The sequence below is a fragment of the Grammomys surdaster genome, unplaced genomic scaffold (genome assembly GCF_004785775.1).
Source record: "Grammomys surdaster isolate TR1022 unplaced genomic scaffold, NIH_TR_1.0 125580, whole genome shotgun sequence".
Lineage (NCBI taxonomy): Eukaryota > Metazoa > Chordata > Mammalia > Rodentia > Muridae > Grammomys > Grammomys surdaster.
Window position 1 is genome coordinate 451,185 of NW_021620426.1, and position 13,118 is coordinate 464,302.

The 13,118-nt window shown below is 34.5% G+C and overlaps 1 protein-coding gene across 3 annotated transcripts in view; it reads right to left on the reverse strand.

The window, feature by feature from the left end:
• Positions 1–13,118, reverse strand: part of Serpini1 (serpin family I member 1) — a 78,380-nt gene that overhangs the window by 20,958 nt on the left and 44,304 nt on the right. For 2 of the 3 annotated variants that reach the window (XM_028786772.1, XM_028786773.1), the window contains 4 exons: positions 10,150–10,417; positions 8,826–9,056; positions 6,808–7,002; positions 4,174–4,378 (listed from right to left, as the gene is read on the reverse strand). In XM_028786772.1, the coding sequence (XP_028642605.1) occupies positions 4,174–4,378; positions 6,808–7,002; positions 8,826–9,056; positions 10,150–10,399 (881 nt within the window). In that variant the 5' untranslated portion in view covers positions 10,400–10,417. The remainder of the gene's footprint in view (positions 1–4,173; positions 4,379–6,807; positions 7,003–8,825; positions 9,057–10,149; positions 10,418–13,118) is intronic. The other variant, XM_028786774.1, reaches the window with a different exon arrangement.

Consider the following 13,118-nt stretch of genomic DNA (forward strand, 5'->3'; position numbering starts at 1 on the left):
AAGAATGATCATAACGTAATATAAAAACTATTGTTTTCAATATAAAGGAGGAGGGATCAAAGAGAGCGAGATAGCACAGTAGTATTTCAATTCATCAGTAGAACACCATTTGCTATGGACACACAACTATACTACATGAGATCTTAAAGGAATATTGAGGTTAGGTATCATTAAGTCCTATGTAAAACTCATAAATGGTGGCTCAGTGGGTAAAGGCACTTGCCACCAAGCCTGATACCTCTCCCCCTCTCAAAATATAAAAATATTTTTAAAAATCCTTGAATCAGTAATTTTCAAAATATTGTGACGCATTAAGTAATATTCATGATATTTCAAGCACAATGTGATAATGTCTCACAGCAAATTTACTCAGCCCCCCTCCTCCTATCTGGTCTATTGATACTGCTTCTCCATCCCTCACCTAACATGGACAGGGTAAAAAAACATGTCAAATTTAATTGTACAATTAATAAAATAAGCATTTCAAATCCATGAAACCTTTGACTATAAACAAATCATTATTGCTGTTGTACTTTACTCTGGTACATAAATAAGTATATTTTCATGATGTCATTGCAAAACATACTGATCAATAGAAACCAGGTAAATATTATGTGTTCCATGCTGTAAGATTTTACAATTACAAATGAACTTTTGAAAACAAAAATAGATTTTTATTTCTTCAAAGGATTGGAATTACTAAGTACAACTTTGTAAATAGAAATAAAATATTAATTATCATAGCTATAAATGAAATCAACTTTATATAAATTGTTTCATTGGTTAATATACAAATCTTTCCCTTAATCAATGAGTCATATTATTAGTCTAGTCATTCTAGTAAGAGATATGGAATTAATATGCTTGCACTTTTTAATTTAATAAATGAAAACATGTTTAATATTTTAAAGACACAACACAAGAGTATGTCAGAAAGAAATGTTCTTCTCTTTCTGATGCTGCCTTTTGCTGAATATACATGCTGCACATAAATTTTTAGGCAACAATCTATGTCTTTCATGAGACAAGTAAAGCCGCCCATTATATTAGCATAATTTCTGACACTGTAAAAACTAGAAGGAAATAACTATTGAAATAATGCTCAGATATGAAGAGGATTACTGGAGAACAATAAGTTTTACAGGTTAATGTTTCCAAAAAAAAAAAAAAAAAAACCAAGAGACAAGTCTCTATATATCAAACATACTAATCCAAATACTGAAGCTTACTATAGTTTTAATTTAAATTAGACTTCTATTGGTTGTCTATACCATAATATGAACATTTCTTGTGAAAACAGAATTATTCAGATTTAATTTATTTCAATGTTTGAAATATCCCGAATATAAAAATCCCATATCAATGCAAAAGTACCTAATATGTAGCTGTTTTCCATGATTTTTGTTCAATGTTAATGAAAAACTGTCAATAATCTTTAGTTGTCTGTTACTATCTTTTTTCTCTTACATGCAACTGAAAACAGTGTTCCAACATCACCTCTCTCCTCTCACTGCGGACTATTAGAGTACCTATTACTATCACCCCTCATGCACATTTTACATAGCATGTCCTGGCTTTTTTAAATCATGATGTCATACAATCCTAGAACAAAGGAATGTTTTCTATAGGCTACAAAAAAATAACCAAAGTATAAAAAGAAAACAAAACAAACAAAAACAAACAAAACTAAGTCTCTTGCTCTAAATTAATGGTGAAAAAATGAGGCTAGTAGCCGAGGTCTTTCTGACTACAGTTTTCCAAATTCTCTATATATCTCTCTGGCCTCAAACTTAATATGTAGCTGAAGATGACCTTGAACTTCTGAACTCCTGGCTCCACCTCTAGAATCCTGGGTTGAAAAGTGTGGGCCACCATGCCTCGCTTATGCAGTGCTAGGAATAGATTCCAGAGCTTCCGGAATGTTAAGCAAGCACTCTGTCAACCAAGCCACAGCCTCAGCCTTTTCTCTACAGCCTTTAAGGATGGTTGGTATTTCATACTGTCCATATAAACTCTACTATGAATGAAATTAAAAGTGTCTGCCTGATAGGACAAAACCATAGCTATGAAAATGAAGCTTACATGTTTACAATAATATTTCCAAATGAAAACATAAAATATTAAATGTAATCCTTGAGTAAGCCTAGAATCTGGCTGTTAGAAGCAGTTTTACCTTTGCTCAGAAGCCATCACCTTCATCAACTGCTCAGCGGCTGCTAATTCTACCTGTTTCAACACAGTCACTGTTACAAAATAAAAACCAAATTTATCTTATTGAGCTATTTACGCTTCTAATCTGAGCATCCTCCATAGAGAGGGAAAGTTTATAAAACTCCCGAGGAAATGGACACATGGTAATTAGCTGAGCCTAATTTAGTAACAGACATTAGTAAGAGCAAGTGAGCTAAACTGTTTTATAATTGAAGAATAACTCTTAGAAAATGAAAATTTAATTTTCCTCTGTTGCCATATTCTATTTCTCAGTGGACATAACCTGGAGGACCCACTTCCTAGTGAATGTGGATGAGTTAGGATATATATTTCTTAAGCACTCATTTAGAATTCTGCTAAAATACCCTTAAGTGACGTTAGATCTTTGTAGAGCTTGTGGAAACTGAGCTTCTACAAGCTATATTGAGCTTATGGAATTTAATACTGGAAGCATCAACACTATTGCATTTGTTGTATTATTTATGAATTTCCTATGGGAGAAACATTTAAATCTATGATAAAAAAAATCACTGGATGAGTTTTAACATGGGTAACATTGTTTACAACTTTATGCCTCAGCTAATATTTTAGATTCAATTATTAATATTTATAATTAAATATTACAATATAAAGTCTCCTACTTTATAAAATAAGTATACAAAATCAATTTTTATATTTTAAAAAATTGCTATCATTTTTAGATATTAACTGACTACTTCGTGAGAATAGACTAGTAGAATCTTTCTATGTAAATGTATCATCATGGAAAGTAATGCACACTAAATATCTTGGTTATGATTACTTTAGTTTTTATAAGAAGATCAAACAAGGTATAGCTATACATATATATATAGTCTTCATATACAGTCATCATAAATAATTTATGAAATGATGTATATTTATGAAATTTACATATGTATATTTCATTCACAAAGGCAAACCATCAACTATGTTTTTTTAGCAAAGTAGGCATTTACATAAAATTTAACTTTTAAATATCAAGTCCTAAAATTGGAATGCATATGAGTTAATAAAATTTAATAATCTACATATATTAATTTATTCATCATCCTTTAGTACTTATAGAAACTTGTATTTGAATAATTTTAATATAAAACAAATCATAGAACTGTACTGTTGTATACACAAAAACACACACATTATATGTTATTAATTAGTATATCTTGTTCTCCAGCTTAAGTTATTCATTATGAGTGTGAGTCCATAGCCCACCAAAGGCTTTCTGGAAGCTCTAATGTCACAGCTGACCATTATGTCTCAGTAATCAATATGTGGAGAAGAGAATTGTAGGTCAGTGCAGGAATATAAATGGATACCGGGACAAGGAAAAGCAATCATACATGTGGCATGGCTACCAGGAAATGGAAACAACATGCTCTTAAATTTGGATGTGCTAAGGGGCCTGAGTTGGAGTCAAGAAGAGAACAGTATTCAGAGCAGTAAAGCCATGCATATATCTTACTCTTTGGCCACAGGGAGGATTTTGAGTAGATTTTTTTTCTTGTTTATATGTGAGAAAATGTCAGTACGTACTACAGTGGCTTGTTTGCAAGTGCTTCCAATATTAGCAGAGGTTTTCTTCCTAGCTTTGATCAGTTTCATCAATATGCAGCACTTAGTGCTGAACAAACCAGAGAGTAGATGGACATCTCTTGGTAGGTAGGTCATGTCTGTATTAATGAATATTAAGGAGGAGAAGGAAGAACAAAGGAAGAAAGAGAAGATGGAGGAGATGGAGGAAGAAGAAGAGCTGAAGGAAAAAGATGTAGAGGAAAAGGAGGATGAAGAAGGGGAGAAAGGAAGAAGAGTAGGAAAGGAGGATGAAGAAGGAGAAATGGGAGGAGGAGAAAAGAAGAGAACACTTAAAATTCAAAAGCATCTGCAGGAGATTTACTTGACCACAGCAGTGTGCTATGCCGAGGGCCACACAGGACCTCTCACCTGGGCAAGTACACTTCCACCTTTTGTTTCTTTACAGAGTTTGCCCATTCTTCGATCAGCTGTGCTTTGAGCAGAGGCTCTAGTGTGGCCAGTGGGACTTCCTGTCTGGACAGTACCAGCATCATGCTGATTTCATCTCCCTCATAGGGTATCTCAAGGACTTGGTAGATGCCGCCAGCCTCATTGGATCCATCACTAAATTCCCCTTAAACATTAAAAAAATTTAAAAAGTTTAATACTCATATTAAGATATTGAGAAAATGATTTCAGTTTTTAAAGTCTTCACTTAACAAGAATGTTGGGTTCTGAAGAAACATTCAGTAGTTAAGACTTGCAGAGGACCTGGGTCCCAACACCCTTTATGTAGTTCACATCTATATGTTACTTCATGTCCAGGATATAGAGGGCTCTCTTCTGGCTGTCTTCATGACCCGCACATGTGCTATTCATACATACACATCCAAAAAGCAATACTACGCATAATTAATACTTTTTTAAAAGAAAAGGAAATGATATTTTAAAAATAAGAAATTTAGACATCCAAAGCAAAATGATTTATTTGAAAATAGGACTTTAAAGTAAATTAATCCTCACCTCCAAAAAAATGTATTTAATTTGAATTCCCAGAATTATCTCACGTTTCTCTGTTCTCTAGGCTGGCTTTTATGTTTAAGTAAGATAGTTCAATTTAGCACAGTAAAAACTCTGGTTCTAAAATAAATCCCAGGCTTCATGTTGGATGCACCCAACATGGGCATTTGCCCATATTCTCTTGATTTTTAAGAAGACCAAACATAATGCTGCACTTCACTGTCACAATTGCAAGATTCAAGGCTGACATTCCCAGCTAAAAACAAAATATAAGCATTACACCTTGCACATTAAGTATTTGTGATAAAAACAACTCTCAGTGTCAGCAATTAGATAAGTGTGGTAATTTATTTTGGGTCCCCTAAAATTACCAGAATTTTTCATTCATGTACACACACACACATACACACACACATACACACACATACACACACACACACACACACACACACAGAGAGAGAGAGAGAGAGAGAGAGAGAGAGAGAGAGAGCATCTTTAGAACACAACCTTCTGTCATTACTTTAAATTTTTTCTATCATCAAAACTAAGACTGATATTTCTGTAATGAATGTGTTTCTATGTATCTTAGATGAGAACAATCTTGATTTTCATACAAATAGGTATTTTCTTTCCTATTTTGACTAGTAGTTAGAACTGTTAGACCTAACCCATATTCAGTTACAAGTACTTTCTGCTAATGACTTAACTAATCACTATAATTCAAGAGGAAATAATACCTTGAACTACTGAAGAGTCTAAAGAAATTCAATGAAAATAATGTCAAAGGCCATGACTTGCGTCATGAAGTACAGTTCAAAAAACAACAAAAAACAAAATAACACGAAAAAAAACAAAACAAATGAACAAGCAAAAAAAAAAAAACTCCACACATCTTGAGAGATTTAAAGTGTTTCAAGACTCATTTTAAAATTTTTATGTTTATGTATATGGGTTGGTTGTATATAATTGAACTTCATGTGTACAGGTGCACATAAAAATCAAAAGGTAACTGATCCCTGGAACTGGAGTCCGAGGCAGTTGTGAGTTGTCAAATTAGGATTAAACCTGAGTACTCTACAATAGCAGCAATTGATTTTTAACTGTTGAACTATCTCTCCATACTCTGATATTTAAATTTTAAAGAAAAAGTTTGCAAAAGCCTGGAAAGATAATAAAGTGGGTAAAGTTGGAAGACCTTGGTGCCAAGTCAAATGACATTATTATGGTCCCCAGGACACATTTGGTGGAAGAAAAAAAAAGCCAACTCACTCCAATTGCCCTCTCTCTTCCACATATGTGCCATGATACACAATCTCAGAAACAAGCAAGCACATTTTTAAAAAGAAAATTATGTAATAAGATTGTTTAAAACTAAATCAGATGGCCAAAGCTCATCTCAAAGCCAATGGCTTTGTGGAGTAAACTAGGATGTGGTTACCAAAGATCAGAACATTTTACACATGAGTTCACACATGTGTGTGTACATGCATGTGTGTGTGTGTGTGTGTGTGTGTGTGTGTGTGTGTGTGTAGGTACAGACATGCTTTGAAGCATGTGGAGCTACTTGCCTTCTTCATTTGCTACAAGGTCTCAAATCATTTTACTATTCTGTATGCCAGACTACCTGTACTATGAGTTTCCAGAGAGCCTCCTTTGTCTTTCTCCCATGTCAAGCTACATGCACTGGGATCATAGATACACAATATAGGCCGCAGGTTTGTTTGGGTTCTGAAGATCCAAATGCACGTTCTCATACTTGCATTTTAAATGCTTAACCCACAGACACATCTTGCCAACCCAGTATCAGATAATTTTAGATGAGTAAAGCCACTCGGATGGTGTAATGAAATTTATAAAGAAGTCTGTTGGAAAACTGTCAATACCTATAATATTCAGTCATGATCTTATGGCAAGTCTTTGGAAATGCAGCCAAGGAAATAGAACTATAGCCCAAATTATATCTGTAAAGAGTTAGAGCAAGAAATGTTTCACATTTCTAAGAGATTTGTTGATATATGACAAGAATTAAAAAAATTGTCTTACCATAATAAAATTCTCCTTGTTGATACATCATTGGAATTTGTACTTCACTTTCATCATCTTTTGTGAAGGAGAAAGTTCTGGTATTTTCAGGTCTAAACTGAGACTTCCAGTTCCCTTTGAAATATACAGCATTGATGAGGGCCAGATGAGTGACAGCATCAAAGTCCCCTGGAGACACCAGATCTTTCAACAGACCTTTTTATGTGAAATAGATGAAAATTCACATTAAATTGAAAAGTGGAAAGGCTAACTAAAGAATTATAAATACCACCCTCTCATAGAGTGGTCCCTAAGGATGTAATGATGAATATATATTAGAAATAGAAGTATCTTATTCCTAAATGAAAAGTGCTAGGCATATACACACGTAATTATGTCAGTAGCAATAAAGACATCTAAAACAAGAGTATGCCTAGTAGCATCCTGACAAAAAATTATTGACTGACAGCTATAAACATCTTGGCCTTCATAAATTCCTTGGTGAATTGATTTATGTAAAACTATCAATACAGGCAAAGCACAATAATGTTTCAAAGTTTATTGTTTAAAGATTAGCTCACTTTCATCTTATGTGTATGGGTGTTTCCCTGGATGTATGCCTGTGCATACCACGTGAGACTGGTGGCCCTAGTAGTCAAAAGACGATATCATCATACCACCAGGAACTATGGATGGATATGAGACACCACAGGTTATTGTGAACTCAGGTCTTCTGGAAGTTCGTTAAGTGCTCTTAACTGCTAAGCCAATTCTCCAGTCCCCAATTTTCATTCTTACACAAGGCATGTAAGTGTCATTCAGTTCAAACCTGCCCTGCTTGAATGTTGATAATCTTCCTACTGTTTTGATGAGGTGCAAAGAGATGATTGAAGACAAACCTAACTCATGATAAAATATTTTCCATCATTTGAAATCTTTTTCAAGTCTAGTTTGAAAGATAGCAGGTTGCTGCTATTTGCTGAGTGCCCAAAAGAATTTGAAAGTTAGCATATTTTAATAATTCAATATCTTTCAGGTAGATAATTATTCCTTGTGAATGCTTAAACATGTTAAAAATGTCTCCTTACATGACAAATTAATCTCATAGTTGAGAAAAGTAAGATCAACATTATTTAATGTTTTCTCATTTGATCAATCACATCACTTCTTAAGCAATATCTCAGTGTTAAGTAAATTTAGGATTTAGGGTGTCTGATAGGGCTTTTTTGATCTAACATAAAATTTTAGCATAAAACTATTTGGGGAATTTTGACACTAGGATTTCATGTAATGAAGAGATATACTAATCTATCTAAATTATTAATTTATTTAAACTCATTTGTTTATAAGTTTTCATATATCATATATACTGTTTATGGTACAAATTATTCACATCCTCTCCTACATTAATTTTCTCCTCCCTTCTTTTTCATTAAATTATTTTAAATTTGTCTCAGTCTTTAGATTATTATTTTAATTATTTTCCTGGCATATTGGAAAAAATGATGAAATTTTAACCCCTTAGAAGTCTAATGCTCTTACATGGGGCCCAGGATTGGTTCCCAGCACCCATAGTCTCACATTCCATTTTCAGGGGATCTGAAACCCTCTTTTGCCCTCCATGGGTATGCATACATACTCTGCAGCCTACAAAATATGCATAAAATAAAAATAAATCTTAAACGAATAACATAAATTAGAAATAAAATGAAAATTATGTGTACCCAGTTTCAAATTCCTCTTTACTCTCTACTAGTTTGGGATACAATGGAACACTTTTTAGAGTGAATACTATGCACTTCTTAAAATTATCTACTGCCTATTGTGGTGGTAAAACCAAGACACATCTTCAAACTTTAATTTTTATTTCTTTCTGGTTGAGGAGTATCATCAAGCAGAGAACACAGATGGCAGATCATCAGAGCTAACATTCTACTCATGGCCACAGATTCAACCTATTTCATAAAAGTGAAGGCACACATACATCCCAAAGGAAAAGGTGGTTAAAACAGAGCTATATGGAGAAAGAAAGAACCTACTGTTTGTATAATTCTCCACCCACTTATTGATATAGCTGGCCACGGCCACATTTTGACTAAAGTCCACATAATTGACTTCTGCATTAAAGTACATTTTCAACATTTGCAAGAATTCCTCATTGACATGAAATCCATTTTGCACAAAGAGTGAGTTGGCAATTTTCATCACATATTGGCCTTCTTCAGCAGAGACCATACTAGAAAAATCCCTCAGGAAAGAAAATTCTTCACCTGCAAGATGACAAAGGACAAGTTTATCAATGGAACAGACATGGCAAAAGATCACTACCACACAGTGAGGGACATTATTAGAGAAAAACAGTAGGTTTGCTCCTCGGGGACACATGGTAGGAATCCTCCTGTGCTATTTCTAGATGCTCAGATGAACTTGGTCCACTTTATCAAGTGATACCCTTTGCTCTTTTTTCTTAGTTTTGCAGAGTCAGAGATCAAGCCTGGCACTTTACATGCTTGGGAGGCTGAACTGCAGCCTAAGATACTGCTTTGCCTTTCATCGTTACTTTGATAAAGTCTACAAAGAAGAAACAAATTTAAGATCTTTTCTTTGAAAGTACTTGGCTTAATTGCATTCAATTGGTCTTCTTCTTTGAGCCGGGGGTTAGGGGGTGAGGGGTTACCAAAAAAATTTTACCTAAAATTACCTAGAAAATATTCCTTTGTATTTTAGTCCTTTAAATTTTATTATCATCAGATTATTTAAATAACACAAGTAGAAAATTCATTATTTTTCTTCTTAACTTTCTAATAAGTTTAAGTGTACTAAAAAGAAGCATTAAGGCAAAAATCAAACTCCATTTCAAAATTATGTGTATATATATATATATATAAATATATTTTATATAATTTTTATAATAATGGAATATTTCAAGAAACTTGGATATTATTTAAATAATGAGAATTTCATCAATTGTAAGAAATATGTAATATTTTACAAGAATCATGATGTCTTTCTTGTATAATCCATCACAGTTACCTTTTCATTTGTTTGCATTATAATTTACAGGGGAAATTACAGAATTACTTTTTGTTTTCTTTAGAATGTATTTATTTAAATAATGTGTTTCATTTAAATAATGCTGATGTTTATCTGAATAATATTTTTGAGAACATATACTTTCCTTAGATTTACTCAGGTATAGCTGGAGACAGAAATGAACCCTTTATTCTAATCCTTCTAATCATATTCTTGCAAAAAGATAATGTCTTACCTCTAGTTAGTATACTTTTCTGTGGAATAAGGCAATCATGAATGAATTCACAGTTAACCTCAAATGACTGTAAGAAATTGAAGCCAAGAACTCACCACGTTTCAGGCCCTCATACCCCATTGAATGACGGATTTCTTTCAGAGTAGATCCTTGAGCCCCAAGCTCCATCACTCCCATCGCAAGGGCAATGCTTAGTGGAGAGAAGAGAATGTTTTCATCTTCCCTGGTGGCTCGAAGATGGTTATACATATTCACTGACCACTCAGCTACGGTTTCATCTGGGAACGCTGCCCCTGTCACCACACTTAGCATGGCCAGCAAAGAGAGCAGTCCAAGGTAAGCCATGATAGAATAGTTTCAAGTCTGGAAAACAAGAATTTATGTATTAACAATTTATTGATGTTTATATTAATTTATATTATATATTTATATTAACATTTATGTATTAAGTACCCCTGACACATAAGTTAAAGGAAGAAAAAATAATACTTTGTTGAGTTATAGGATGAATTTTTTAAGAATAAGCTGAACATTTAAAAACAATTCAATATTAATTTTTTTGTTAATAAAGGTCTATTAAGGACTTAAGGATGTGTTTCTGTCCCTCTTCTGTGTGTGTGTATGTGTGAATGTGTCTATGTGTTTGTATGTCTGTGTGTGTGCATGTGTGTGTGTATGTCTGTGCATTTGTGTGTGTGCATGTGCATGTGTGTATGTATGCTTGTAATTGAAGGCAAACATGCTAAACATTTACTCTAAATCCGAGTTAAAACCCTGTCCTAGTTTGTGTTATGTTTCTATGATAAAACACTGACCAAAAACAATTTGTGGTGAAAATGGTCTATTTGCCTTTCTTACACTTCTTTTATTATTTATTTATTTATTTATTTATTTTTATTTATTTACATTTCAAATGTTGTCCCCCTTCCCAATTTCCCCTCGCCAAACCCTCCATATCATCCTCCCTCCCTCTTCCTCTATGAGAGTGCTCCCCCACCCACCCACCTGCTCCCTCCTCACCCACTATGCTGGAGCACCAAGCCTCTACAGGACCAAGGGCTTTCCCTCCCATTTATCTTATACTTCTTATATGTCTTCCTTATACACCTCAGGCCCTTCTGTTTAGTGAAGGTGCTGTACTGAGCACAGTGGACTGGCCCTCCTGCAGCAATTATAAATAAAGTACATGGAAAATAGACACGCCTATGGGTAACTTCAATAGATACAATTCTTCAACTGAGCTTTATTGCCACATATGTCTATACAGATATCTATATATCTATAAATAGACATATACCTAGATATTCCATGCATATATTCCATAGACTCTTTAGAACACCCTGACTGAAAACAAAGCCTAGCATTATCCAAATAACATTCCTGCCTATTGTATGCCAGTTTTCTCAAGTTCTCCTACAGTCTGACTTGTAAACTTGTACACTGACAGAAGATCTGGTGCTGTAAACTCCCTCCCTCTCAATAACCTCCCACTAAGTCACTATAGGCAGCTGGAAGGCAAAACGGTTTATTCAAACAATTAAGTAACTTATTTGTTCTTGATCATTTTTTAAATCCACCATTAAAACACTGCATAGAGTGGTACTGAACAAACACATTTGGAAAATTGTATTTTAATTAGAGTTGATAGTCTCAATTAATCAAGGAACGGTGAACACAGGGATTTGATTGAGGGGGAATGTACTTCCCACAGGCTTTCATCCAGAAGACTAATTGCTCAGTGTTGTCATCATAGTGTCAGAGGACTCTTTGGTCACTTTCTGTAATCCTTCACATTTGAAAGCTGGATATATGTTTACTTTTTTTTTTTTCCTGAAGAGTCCCAAGGTCCTCTGCATAAACCCAAACCCCTGGTTTTGTAATAAGGCTTAAGAAATTCTGGCTCCTGTTGAAAGGCAGACTCAATAGGGTCTCTCACAACCTATTTTTAATTAAATGATATGGCTACTGGGAGGTAAATGGTGGCATCAGCACATGCTCCGTGATTCAGGCAGCATGGAAGCAGAAGCGGCAGGCAAGAATCTAGCACTGAGGATCTACAGCTGCTGGTCTTTCTTGCTTCCTTGGATCCCCCCAGAGAACAGCTGGAGCTTCTTCTTTCTGAATTTGAAAAGAAAGTTACAAGGCTCTCTTCTAAAAAGAATTGAAGATTTTGCTATTGTTTAATTCATTGGGTATAATAATCCTTAGTGGATCATAAATCCAAGTCAGATTAAGGAATTCATGTTGTTTTTACTTTTTTACAATCATTTATTTACTTACTTATTTTGTGTGTTTGTGTATAGTGGGGAGCATGTCCGTGCTAAAGAACAACAAGAGGAGACTTTCTCTCCTTCCACTATGAGGGTACAGGACTGGAGTCATCAGGCTTCAACACAAGTACCTTTATCTGATGAGTCATCTCAAACCCCCAAAGTCCATCTCTTTAGTCAGTACACTCAACTCTCTAGAATGCCATTTTAATTTCTTTTCTCTTAGGGACTAAACTTAGGGCCCATGACTCTCATTCACTATTAAGTATTATTGTAAGAAGGAACCAAACTGAAGTCGTTTTGAGTGAAACTTCAATTTTGAATAGAGATCAAATAAAGTTTAAGTTCCCATGACCTCCCTAGGTAACTCACATCCTGCTTGGCAGAAAGAGACATATCTGGGTGACTGATTTTCTGGTTAGCAAGTTGAGACATGAATGCTAGGCAAGTTGCCCCACCACAGTTGAATAAACCAACAAATGAGAATAGGATAAGTGTACCATAAAGACAAGTTCCTAAGAAATTCATCTATCCTTAAATCCTGACTGGTGGAATGATGTAACTGTAACCTGGCACAGATGTTTGATTGTCAAGCTTATAGGATCTGTAACGTTCTGGTTGAGGGTCACAGTTTAGTTCCTGAGTCTGTTCTGTGGCCCCAATTGATCAGTAGGAACTTAACTACAATAAATCTTTATCATCTGCATTATCCTGGTGATTGAATTGTGTTGGATCTAAGCAGACACCAAAACACTATGGGGGTTGGGGAGATGGCTCAGTGGTTGAGAGCTTGC